The following is a 12,994-nucleotide window of genomic DNA, read 5'->3' as shown; positions in this document are numbered from 1 at the left end:
TTTAAAAAATATCATTAGTAATGTATTCAGTAATAAAGCTAAGAGCTCCTATTAATTTTAGCCCAGCAGTAACAATGGACATACACTTTTCTTTGGGAACTCAGCTGTTCATCATTGGCTAGGGGTACAGAACCTACAGGGTTCTTATGCTTCAGGTGTGGGAACAAAGAGAATGTCAGTTGTAAGACAGAAACCACAGGGAAAATATCCTACTTGAACAACTCCATGGGCAAACTGAATTAGGTTACAAAGTCAACTGCAACCACTGGGAAGGACGCACCCCATGGTATTAAAAAGAGACTATTTTACCAAAGTTTATTCTGGAAATTTTCTGATTTTAATCAAGCTTGTGTTAAAAGTAAAAAAAATACAATTTTTTATAACTATTTAATACTATTAAGAATTAAATAACCATCCATTTTTTCACTAAGTAAAAGTAATTTGAAAATGTACAATTCATAAAACTGCAAAGGATACAGAGCAGTAAGGAAAGCTGTTTAAAATCTGATATACATACCCCTGGAATAAAAGTCAGTCTATTACCGTCCATCCAAAATTCTTTCAATCCACTTAGTTGCTCAAGTACTTCAGGCTGTTTGGATTGGAAAGAAGGGGTGGTGGTGGGGAATCCAATTATTTACTTGAGTGACTTTATTTGGCAAAAAAAACCCTAGAAATTTCTAGTGATAATTTTTAGTTTAAAACAAAAAAATGAGGAGGAAATAAAGCAGAGCCAAGAGTCAAACCTTTCTACTATATGACAACTACAGGAGCACACAAAGATAGAGAAGCCCTAACAGTAGATTGCATAAAATTCATTTAAAGCTTTTGATTACACAATAGATGTATTTATACAATAAATAAATAAAAATAAGGGCCACTGCTTTCAAGAGTACAATAAAAAGATACTCTCAATCATTACCTATAAAGGCATGAAGGCTGTTAAGAAAAGGAGGGAAGAAAAGAAGAAATAGGGCAACACACATCTTCAATGTCCAATAATAAGGAAAGGTAAGTGAACCAAGGCATAATCACATGATAAAGATATTGTTATTTTATTTTATTATTACTTTTAATCCTCACCCAAGGATATGTTTTTACTGATTTTTAGAGAAAGGGAGACAGAGAAAAACATCAATGTGAGAGCGAAACATCAATCAATTGCCTCCTTTATGCGCCCCGACGGGGGGATCAAACACACAACCTGGGTAATATGCCCTGACAGGGATCAAAGCTGCAACCTTTTAGTGTACAGACAACGTTCCAATCAACAGAGCCACCCAGCCAGGGCTGTATTCTGCTATTTTATACTCCTGGCAATCACATGGTGGAATATTGTTTATAATATGATGCTGAGGACCCAAAAAATCAAGAGTTGCAGTGCACCTTGGTATTAAGGCAAAACTTGACCTTGGACATTCACCCTTGGAGGCTCTTTTGAATTCATCCTTCAAAGACATTTGTCACCCCACAAACCTGTGTCTTATCAATGGCATTGTGATGGCATGGAGTACTAACACCCTAATAACATTAGTAATACGTAAAAGGCATGTCATTCAGATTTACTTTTAAAATATAAGTATCAGTAAGAACTCTAGGTACAATGTGGATTTAAAAAAATTTCCTTTTGTGCCCAGCCGGGAGTGGCTCAGCAGTTGAGCATTGACCTAGGATCCAGGAGATCGGGGTTCGATTCCCGGTCAGGGCACATGCCCGGGTTGCGGGCTGCAGCCGATCAATGATTCTCTCATCATTGATGTTTCTATTTCTCTCTCTCCCTCTCCCTTCCTCTCTCTGAAATCAATAAAGATATATTTTTAAAAAAAAATTTCCTTTTGTGCTCTACCTATTGTAATTCTAATAGTACGTTTTTTATAATGTATATTGTATGTATACCACTGGAAGACCAAAATAAAATAAAAATTAATGATTTTTTAATACTGCTGATTCATAAAATAAACAGTAATTAAAAGTTTTCAAACAGTTAATATGGAGATAGATTAATACATATAAAACAAATATTGAGAGTACAATAAATTTAGGAAGCATAGAATATGTATTTTTTCACAAGCAGTAAAGTCTTCCATAACACACAAAACCAATCATAAGTCACCTTCAATTAAAATTAAAAAATGAGGTCCCAAAACCACCATGCTCCTCCACTGATTTCAGCTGAGAAGCTTACTATAATTAGTGAGCAAATGTTCAATAAAATATCCACAGGGTAATCATGCAGCTCACAGTGCTGAAAAATTCTTGTTCTCAACAAGATCTCATTTGAAATCTATCACAATTAAAATAATTATGCCCTAGCTGGTTTGGCTCAATGGTTAGAACATTGGCCCGCACACTGACGGGTCTAGGGTTCGAGTCAACTCCAGTAGGAGCACATGTGGGAGGCAACCAATTGATGTGTCTCTCTCACATAGATGCTTCTCACCCCCCCCTCCACTCTCTCTGAAAAAGCAATGAATATCCTCAGGTGAGGATTAAAATTAAAATAAAAAAACAAATCTAGCTTATTTTCTGAGTTCTCTTGGAGAAATGACTAAAGCCAAAAAACTGCTTATATACTCCTTTCCTTTTTCACTCAACATCATAGTACACTTTGCATACAAAGCAAAAGCATAATCCAGAGATCTCACTACGAACTCAACAATAACAATTGTTTCACTCAATATTTTCCCTTCGGCTATTAAGTAAAATTATTATAGAGGAATGTTTCAGCATTACTGAATAAATTCCTAAGCAATATCCCTCCCCTGGGAATTATTTTTGACCAGAATTAATACTTCTCCTGATGCATTCTAGTCTGATGAAACTTTGTTTTTCCTTTATAATCTCTCAAACTTTCTACTCCTAATACCTAAAAACTTTTGGTTACCTTTTTCTATGGGTTTCTCATTAATTTTACATTTTATCATCACTCCTGTCGGATGTTTCTATCTGGTTCATTTTTCCTGTTAAGAACTTTTATATCTTGTCTCTCAATAATGTGTGTATATCTTTACTCAATTTCATACTTAAAAATGCAAAGAATATATTAATTTTTACATTTTGTTCTTGATGAAATATAAGACTATGGATAGTGAGATTGGTGAGAACTTACCACTTCTGTGAATTCATTACTTCCCAAATCCAGTCTTTCCAGCTGGGTCAGTCTATTCATGGTTCTGTGCAACAGTGGATTAATAAAGAATTAAGTGTACAAAAATATCAATTACAGGGAAGTTTTCAAGTTAATAGTGTAAAACATTCTTATGTAATGTCTACTGATATATAGGTTTTCACATGTTGACAACATAAAAATAATTTTCTAAGAAGTCATCATTCAGTTATGCCTCACTTAACAACAGGGATACATTCTGAGAAATGTATTGTTGGGTGATTTTGTTGTTGTTTGAACATCATAAGAGTATTCCTAAACAAATCTAGATGGTTCAGCCTACTACATGCGTAGGCTATATAGTATAGCCTATAGCTCCTAGGAAACAGCCTGTACAGTATGCTACTATACTGAACACTGTAGGTGGCTGTAGCACAATGGTACTTGTGTATCTAAACATAGAAAAGTTACAGCAAAAATATAGTATAAAAGATAATGTGTTTATGTGCATGTGCAGTTCCATCACCTGTGGAAATTTAACATATTAGAAATAGTAAGTAAAATAAAACTAACTTAAATATTTCTCTGGCTTTTTAGTGAAAAAATATAAAACACATTATAATAGTAATGTTACTGTGTTACAGACCTAACATTAGAGAAAGCTAATTTTCCCCAACCTTTCTATTTTAAATATGCCATTCTATCAATTCTAATTTAATTCATCTCACAAAACCAATTTTCCTCAAAACTGCTTTAACTTAAGATTTACTGAATGTCTGTTCTCAGGTACTATGAGATACTAGTGTTCTACTTCACTTATTCTTATCTTTGTCCAGAAAACGTATAAGCCAATTCTGGTTTGCTTCATAACAAAGCAAAAGTTGTTTCCAGGATCTTTCTCAGGAAAGATTAGATGCTATGATATTTAACTCCTTTGTACATAATGCTGTTACTGGGTGGACATTTCAGAAAAGTAGAGAACTGTGACAAGATAACAGAAAATTCACATGCAGCAATTAAACACTGTATCAACAAGGGAAAGTTACAAAAGAGGGAACAAAAAGAGAAGCAGTGCATCAGAAAAATTCAGTTACAAATGATATGCTTTTAGGAAGTTGTTTTAAAACTGATTTAGGAAAACATGAATGCCACATATATGCAATAAAAAAGAAGAAATACAGTGTAAAGTCCTAAAGTATCTCCATCTTAACTTGTTGTAGCCAGCTAATACTGGCAACTTTGGTCCTACTCCTACAACTCAAAAATATACCTAAGACACACAATTTCATTTTCAAGTCTTTTCATTTAAGATCCAGCTTCCCACTTCAAGGAGAAAGTAGAAACAATATCCCTCAAATTTCCTCCTGTTTACCTCTAAAATTCTTTTGTGTATTTAACTCATTTTTATCTTCTCTTCTCCTGTCTCAAAGGAAAAATACAGTCTGTTTTTCTGGCACTGTGCCCTCCTCTATTAAGATGGTATTAAGTTTCATTTAACTACATGTCTAAACAGCTTTCCCACTACTCTGTCTTTGATCATGGAAAGGTTCACTCACACAGCCTGAATGCGCATGGCTTTAGAGTTTGTGAAGCCTCAAAGGTTTTAGTTATAAGTCTTAAAAAGAAAGCAGAAAAGGACTACATTTGCAAATTTGAAGTTAAGGAGTTAAAATAAGTGAATTCCTTATGATCAGATAGATCATATTAACTGTAGGCTATTTCAGTAAACAATTTACATTTTGATTATTCAAACCTCTTAGAAAACAGTAAAGTTTTTTCTTGTTTTTTTTTTTTAAACATATCTTTATTGATTTCAGAGAGAGGAAAGGAGGGAGAGAGAGAGAGACAGAAACATCAATGATGAGAGAGTCACTGATCAGCTACCTAGCCCGCAACCCGGGCATGTGCCCTGACTGGGAATCGAACCCCGATCTCCTGGATCCCAGGTCGATGCTCAACAGCTGAGCCACGCCCGGCCGGGTGAAAACAGTAAAGTTTTTAAGTTAAGGAGTCATCAATGCCAAAACCAAATGTAAAATATTTAAACTTTTTTGAATTTTAATATGGATAATAATTCCTACTTTAATTTATGCTCACAACTATCACTATAAACTCCAACCATTCCTGCACTGAACAATTACTAAGCTAATACATAATGTCTTTTGGGAATCAAAACTAGATATGCTCTTTGCCTTCAAAGATTCGTTATTGGGGGGGTTAGAAGTACATGTGCACGTTACATATGCTGGTCAGGTAGGAAGGGAGTGAAATGTATAAAAAAATTGGACTAGTGTGGTAAATGTCATAACAGATATAAACATGATGCCTGAAGTAGAGTACACAGAACAACTAACTCCTAGGGAACTAAAGATACTGCCCTGAAGAGGTGACAATTAACTCTTGACAAATTGTAACAGGAGTCAGCAAAATTTTCTATAAAGGGCCAGATAGTAAATATTTTAGTCTTTGCATGTAATTTGTTACAACTATTCCACTCTACCACTGTAGAGCAAAAGCAGCCATAAACAATATGTAAATGAATGAATGTGGTTCCAGTGAACTTTATTCACAAAAACAGGCAGTGGGCCAGATGTAACCACAGACTATAGTTTGCTAATGCCTAAACTATAAAAAATGAGCAATGCATTCAGGGCGTTTTAAGACATCTCTGCAATAAATGAACACAGACTACACAGTGTATTTTGAGTTTGTAGACTCGTTTTAGTTTTATTTGCTCTTGGACTGCCATCTCTTTTTGATGTTAGTTTACCAGTAGGGGGCCCTCTACCCCACTTTTAATTTACAACAGACTAAAAAACCAGACAAGGTCTCAGAACTATAGTTATCATGAACTTCACATGAAGACCCTTTGGATCTCTCTAGTGAGTACTATGTAAGAGTTGAACTGGGGCCTTTATTTGGGATTCAAGTGGGTTTTACATACTTGTTATTTTGACTTTTGTCACATAAGACTGTGTTCCAGAGACTGTGAAATCACTATTAAATGCCAAATACAGATGCATAGATTTTCATGTTGACCACAACTAATTTAAATATGATGACCAAAAATATCAGTCTTTTAAAATAATTTGCACTTTTGTTTCAGATATTAAAAAGTTAACATTTTTCTAAGGACCTACAAATTAAAAATTCTAAACTAAATTTTAGAAAGCACAGCACCTTTACTTACTTTGGCAACATTTTCAACTGGTTTTCTCTAAGTTCTAATATCTGGAGTTTAGTTAATCTGCAAAACAGAAAAAACAAATCAAGCATATATGACAAAAAGAATTAACAAGTTAATGTCATAGTCTAAAGTTTTGAAGCAATCAGTATTGTGTAATTACAATGCACAGAATACAGTATCAAAAATTATACAGGAATATTCAAAGCACAAAATGAATATCCCTAAATATCAAACCTAGAGTACTTCATGTCTATGAAAATACCTCCCAAAATTATTAGATATTTCTGAATAGTAATTCAACTCTAGAGTTGGGCTTTGAGAGGAAACCATAAGGGAACAACACAAAGAGACACGGAAAAGGAAAAATCCTCTAGCACTGTAACGATGCACTTTCCAATAAATTTATAGAAAAAAATGAGCAGATAAAGTGGTATAGAGTTGCTAACTAATGCTACAAGAGCAATGATATTACAGTATATAAATGGATCACATCATCACTTATACCTTAAACTGCCACAATATTATGTGTGATGTATATTTCAAAAAAATAAAAATAAAAAATAAAAAGTGGTCCAAATGCCAGATACAGAACAGGAATCCAACAAGTATACAAACTTTATACGTGTATGCATGCAGATATACACATATACAAGTATGTATGTATATAAATATATGAAGCATGATAATGCAGCTACCACAAGACAGTCATTGGACTGCAACAATGCCCAGAATTTTTTTCCTTATTGAAATATAATTGACATTATACTAGTTTTAGGTGTACAATATAATGATTTCAACTTTGAATATATTGCAAAATGGTCACCACCTAAGTTTAGTTAATATTTACCACCATACATAGTCACAAATTTTTTCTTGTGATGAGAAATTTTAAGATCTACTCTCTTCGCAATTTTCAGATATACAATACAGTAATTATTAAATATAGAAATCATACTGTATATTACATACCCTGATTTATTTATTTATAACTGAAAGTTTGTACCTTTTTATCACCTTCACCCATTTAACCCCCCATCCCCCACACCTACCCACAATAACCACCAATCGATCTGTTATCTGTATCTGTGAGCTTGGAGGTTTGGGTTTTGTTCTTTTTTTAAGTTTCCACATATAAGTGAAATCATATGATATTTGTCTTTAATTTTAGACAAAAAGATGACTATAATATTAACACGTAGTTGGATAGCAGCTTCTCTAGCAATTAATTTAAAAATTATAATAATCTGATACCTAGTAGTGATGCATCTTTTCATTTAAAAAAATTACTCAGGGACTATAACAAGACCAGAAACGTTCAGATATTGGGGGGAGCGAGGGAGCAAGGTGCTGGAACCCAGAAACACATTCTCTTTTCTCCAGAATTTTGATTCTAGTGGAGAAGACAGATAAATCAATAGATCGTTTTCAAATGTGATAAATGCTAAGAATAAAGCATTACTTATTTCAAATATACAGAAATTACCCACATTTACACTCTATTTTTGCATACTTTAAAAACCAATTCAAGTCTTACATTACTTTTCCTTTAAATTTTCATTGCTTATTCTTTACTTGGAAAAATAAATTCAAAGTCAAAATAATTTCTGAAGAAACTATAAAAATCACAATGCTTGGAAATAATTACAAAAGGAAAGCCTATGAAACTGTAATTAACAGTATTACTAAAGCAACTTATAGTTTTATAAACTTTACAGGAGCTAACAAGAGGTTTTAGAAGAAACTATAACTTACCTGCCAAAATTAGCGGGCAAGAACTCAAGGAAAGCATCATTCAGATATAACTGGGTTAGGTTTAACAGCTGAGAAAATCCATCAGGAAGCCTATATAAAATATACCAGAATTTAAATTAAATTCACATACACAATTTCAGTCTCTTATTAAAATCTCACTAAGAATCTGTCTAATCAACACGTTCTCAACAGATAACAGTCACCTCTCTACTTTTACGAGTGATCTTCAAATTGAAATATGCCTTTTGTAATAACTTACCTGTTTCAATGCTTGTATCTTTATCTCTTTGTTAAAAGATAGTGAGGCAATATTTGTCCCAAAGATAAAATCTACACAAAATTGCCAACTATTAATGAGCCACAACACACAGAATTTAGGACATAATTATGACACCTGCAGGCACTCTTTAAATTCTCCTTAGGTAACATCGATCCAAAGGACTAGATAAGGAATTCTAAACCTTGACAGTGTTGACTATCGGGGCTGGATAATTCTTTGCTGTGAAGAGGCTGTCTTCTGCACTGTTGGATATCTGGCCTCTACCCACTAGCATCCAGTAGAGTGGCACTGCCTACCACCACAAGCTGTGGGAACCAAAAGTGTCTCCAGAATTTACCAAATAAACCTTTAAGGCAAAATCATCCTCGGTTTAGATTATTTTCAGTTTCAACATCCAACCCCAAAATAATCAAATAAAGATTGTAGAATTTTATAAGCATGAAAGAGAAATAATATAAAAAGCTAAGTGACATTTTAAGGCCATATAAGAACCGTAAGTACTGGCCTGTCTTCCCTCTGGCTTACAACAGAAGTCACAGGTCTAGAATCTGAGGCTAGAGCGACACTTTCAGGTGAGGATAAGACATCGCCTTTGCATGTCTGTCCTGGGCTTTATCAAGTACAAAGCTTTCAGTCTCTGACTTTTCTTTCTCCCCTAGGCCACATTCCTCCACCTTCCACAGCAAGTGAACAAATGTTATGTTTAGAGAAACTCATTAAAGCCGTTACCATCATAAAAGAATATATATGACCTCTGGTATTTGGTACAATCAATACCTGGCTTTTCCCTTCTTGACGGTTCAGCTAACTATTTTCCAAAGTCTGAGTGTGCCACACATTTGATTTACAGGCGAAGACGTTCTTACATTGTGCCAGTAACAGTGAGCAAGGAAACCTGGATTCTAGTCTCATTTCTGACAATAACTACCTGTGGAACCTGGAGCAAAACACTTGCATTATCTGACTGGATGTCAAATTTACCTTTTCAAAATAGGAGGTTATAAAGATTTGAGAGATTCCATTTTAATCTAAAACAAATTTTATATACACTTAAGATTAATACTAAATATTCATTAAAATATAGAAAGTAATATTCTATTACTATTTCATAGTAGTAATATTCTACTACTATTCATAGTTTGATAGTAATTCACAAAAGTAACGTAATTCAACAGAGAAGAACTTACTTGGAAATGGGGTTTACACTGGCCTCCACAATTGTTAAAACTTTACAATTTTTTATATTCTCTGGAAATTCCTGTATTCCTAAAAAATGAACAATTAATGATCAAATTAAAAGAACCTATTTCACAAGACAAAATAATGAAATTGGAATAATTAATGTACGCCTTGTAGATTGGAAATTTACCAACTAAGCAAGATCTAGATAAGTTGGTAATGCCCAGGTTAACCAAACAGAACTATGCCACAATAACCTCTTTTCTCCTGCATCTTTTGTTCATTTGCCTCTTTATCACTGCTAATTATCCTGGTTAGTTTTATGTTCCTTTCCTTCTCTTAGCTCTTCTGAAAATTAGTGCCTTCTCTGTGTGATGAAGGGCACAAAATGTAGAACACAGCATTCCGTTTTTCTCACATAAAAAGAGGCATTACTTTTTTATGCTGGGCTGTGGAATGAGCTGGCCCTTTATATATAAAATAACAAAGCTGAAAGCAAAGCTGAAGATAGAGATAGAAAATCTACATCAGATATACCAGTAAATATGCCTAAAGGCAGTTGTAGACCTATACTTTTGTTGAATACCAAAAAAAGTTGTGACAAGTCAAATTACAGTAAAAGTTTTGAAGCAGTTATTTTTATTTCTACAACCTGTCTCAGCAAAAATATAGTAAGAATAATTTGTGAATGAGCAACAATCGGCAGACCAACTTTAAGTAGCACTGTTGTAATCTAGACTAAAGGAATGATAATAACCTTTTAAATATTCTAAAAACTCTGAGTTAGTTAAACTCATTCCTCCAATAACATGATATGATTAGTCAACAAGGTTGATACCAGATCATTTAAAAGCCTCTTTCAATTTCATCACTATATGAGTGTAAGTAAGCAAGTTCAGGGTGATAAAAAATAAATGCAAAATCACCAACTGACAAATATACCAACAACTGTTCAGTAAAAACTCATCCATGGATGCTAAAACTAGCTGGAAAAAGTATACTGAGAAACAGAATATTAGTATAGTATCTAAGTTTCTCCCCAAAAGATACTTATTATAAAAGGAAAAGAGTAACTCTACAGTAAAGAAATCTCACAGGCACCACCTTAAATTGCTTCAAAGTTAGCATCACCAGTTAACATCAACATGTGGCACCTAATCTGAGATGTGTTAAAAAGGGATGCAATATCACTAGAGTCATATTCTTGCCGAAAACACACAACCTGGATTTAATCATAAGCAAACATCAAACAAATCCAAATAAGGAAAATTCTTATTGGCCAGTAATCTTCAAAACTGTCAAGGTCAAAAGACAAAGGAAGACTGAAGAACTACCCAGATAAAAGGAGACCCAAGAGACCTGGCTGTGATGAATATCCAAACCTACTACACACACACACACACACACACACACGCATGCACATGCACACACGCGCGTGCACATGCAGGGGAAATCTGAATAGGACTGACAGACTGTATCAATGTCAATATCCTATACTGTTCTATAATATTGCAAAATGTTACCAGTGGGAGAAACTAGGTAACAAGTATACAGGATCACTCTGTAATGTTTCTTATAACTGCATGTGAATCTATAATTATCTCAATAAAAATTTCAATTAAAAAAATCTGGGCTCAATGATGCCTTAAGGCAAGGTTTTACTATTGTTGTTATTACAAATTCAATTTTCTCTAAGAGTTTTAAGACAATTCATTTTTCTAATTTCAGTTTTAGGAAGATTTACTTTTGTTGGAACTTGTGAAGTTCATCTAAATCTAAAAATCAGAAAATATAAATATTGATGATATCTTATGATATTAACTAATTTTTGTTGGCTGTTACGTTTTCTTAAGTGTGATAACAGTAGTGTTTTCATTCTGAAATACTTACGTATGAAAGGCTGTCTGTGATTGGCTTTAAAATAATCAGAGGTGGCAAAGTAGGAGATACAGATGAAACCACAACATACTGATAAATGTTGAAGCTGGTTGATATGTATACATCAGGTTTATTATATTATCTCTACTTTTGTAAATGTTTGAAATATTCCACTACAAAGGGTCACCAATGTTCAGTCACTAAAATCAGACTCCCAGATAACAGCATTAACAGAAAAGGACTTTATGCACCTATGGTCATCGCAGCATTATTCCAGTGGCCTAGACATGGGAACAAACCTCACTGTAATCTGTTCTCCATACAGATATGACTTGTTAAGATTCCCAATTATAGAATTACCCCTACTTCTTAACAGCATCCCATCGACAGCAAACCCTCATAGTCAAACCCTTTCAAAATCACCAAACAAAAGCCCAAATCCTACAATAAGTTTTTTAACACCCTCTGAGACTCTTGTTCAAACCCCTTGGGTATGGGTTTTTGCCCAATGCATCAAGTAATAAACCAAAATTGTTCAACCACATGTAAATTCCTGGTAATCTCTACTTGGAGGGCATCAATATTGCAATACTCTGTCTGTAGAATGCATGTTAATAGTGGCTACTTACTGTTTCTTCCCTTTAAAGGCTATGCTAATAAACAGTACAGAATTTAATACTGATTCTAGTCAAAACAGTGTAAACCAGAAATGCACACTTAAGTGACTGCATTGGCCAGGGGATGATATGATGTATGATTTGGAGCAGGTATAACACAAGGAGTGGTAGGGGTTATGGTAAGGCACAGTGAGTGCACACCCTGTTAGTCTACATTAACAACACACTTGGTAGTGACCAGTGATCACCAGTCCACATAATTTTTAAGGTCCAGGTCAATTCCCGCGCCAGAAAGATCTAAGGGTGATTTTCAACCTCTTTCAACTCGCGGCATACATAAACTAATTACTAAAATTCTGCAGCACACACAAAAATATATTTTTTTCTGATCTGACAAAAATATGTATAATTTTGATTCATTCACACTGCATGGCTATAGTTGTGTTGGCTGCTGTCATTTTTTATTTGAGGGAAAAGAGGTCAGTACCCAACTAAATAGTCAGCTATTGCACGTTTTAAAAATTCTTGTGGCACACTGAGTGAAAATCACTGATCTAAGCTATTCTTTCTAGTTTCTCTGCCTTATAAGTCCTGTCTTTTTATTCAGTGTGCTCATACAGGAGAATTAATAACTACATAGTCTTCATTTCTTTTAACTCTCCTCCCCACCAGCATTCCCTGTCTACCACTTTGACAGATGTTTCAATCATCACCATTAGTCTTCTCAAGAAGATAGGCCATTTGACAGATAATTTCTTTAACACCAGTTGCTATTTGCAATGGCTTGGAATAACAGCTTGGTAAACTATAGCTTTAAAAAGATAACAATAAACCAAAAAGTTAGAGACAAAAGGGAAGATCAAATTAAGACTCATAATCTAACATTACAGTTTTATCACAGAATGCAAATGATAACACAATGAATTCCTTAAGAAATAATAACAAATATTAATACCTTAACTTTATATACTTCCTATACACAGACTGGTCCAAAA

The 12,994-nt window shown here is 34.0% G+C and overlaps 1 protein-coding gene across 9 annotated transcripts in view; it reads right to left on the bottom strand.

Moving 5' to 3' along the window:
- Positions 1 to 12,994, bottom strand: part of ERBIN (erbb2 interacting protein) — a 92,991-nt gene that overhangs the window by 43,348 nt on the left and 36,649 nt on the right. For all 9 annotated transcript variants that reach the window (XM_016202654.2, XM_016202653.2, XM_016202655.2 and 6 more), the window contains 5 exons: positions 9,513 to 9,591; positions 8,046 to 8,135; positions 6,297 to 6,353; positions 3,110 to 3,173; positions 518 to 592 (listed from right to left, as the gene is read on the bottom strand). In XM_016202654.2, the coding sequence (XP_016058140.2) occupies positions 518 to 592; positions 3,110 to 3,173; positions 6,297 to 6,353; positions 8,046 to 8,135; positions 9,513 to 9,591 (365 nt within the window). The remainder of the gene's footprint in view (positions 1 to 517; positions 593 to 3,109; positions 3,174 to 6,296; positions 6,354 to 8,045; positions 8,136 to 9,512; positions 9,592 to 12,994) is intronic.

This window comes from Miniopterus natalensis, chromosome 3, assembly GCF_054644295.1.
Source record: "Miniopterus natalensis isolate mMinNat1 chromosome 3, mMinNat1.hap1, whole genome shotgun sequence".
Lineage (NCBI taxonomy): Eukaryota > Metazoa > Chordata > Mammalia > Chiroptera > Miniopteridae > Miniopterus > Miniopterus natalensis.
This window is presented reverse-complemented; position numbering and strand designations above follow the sequence as displayed.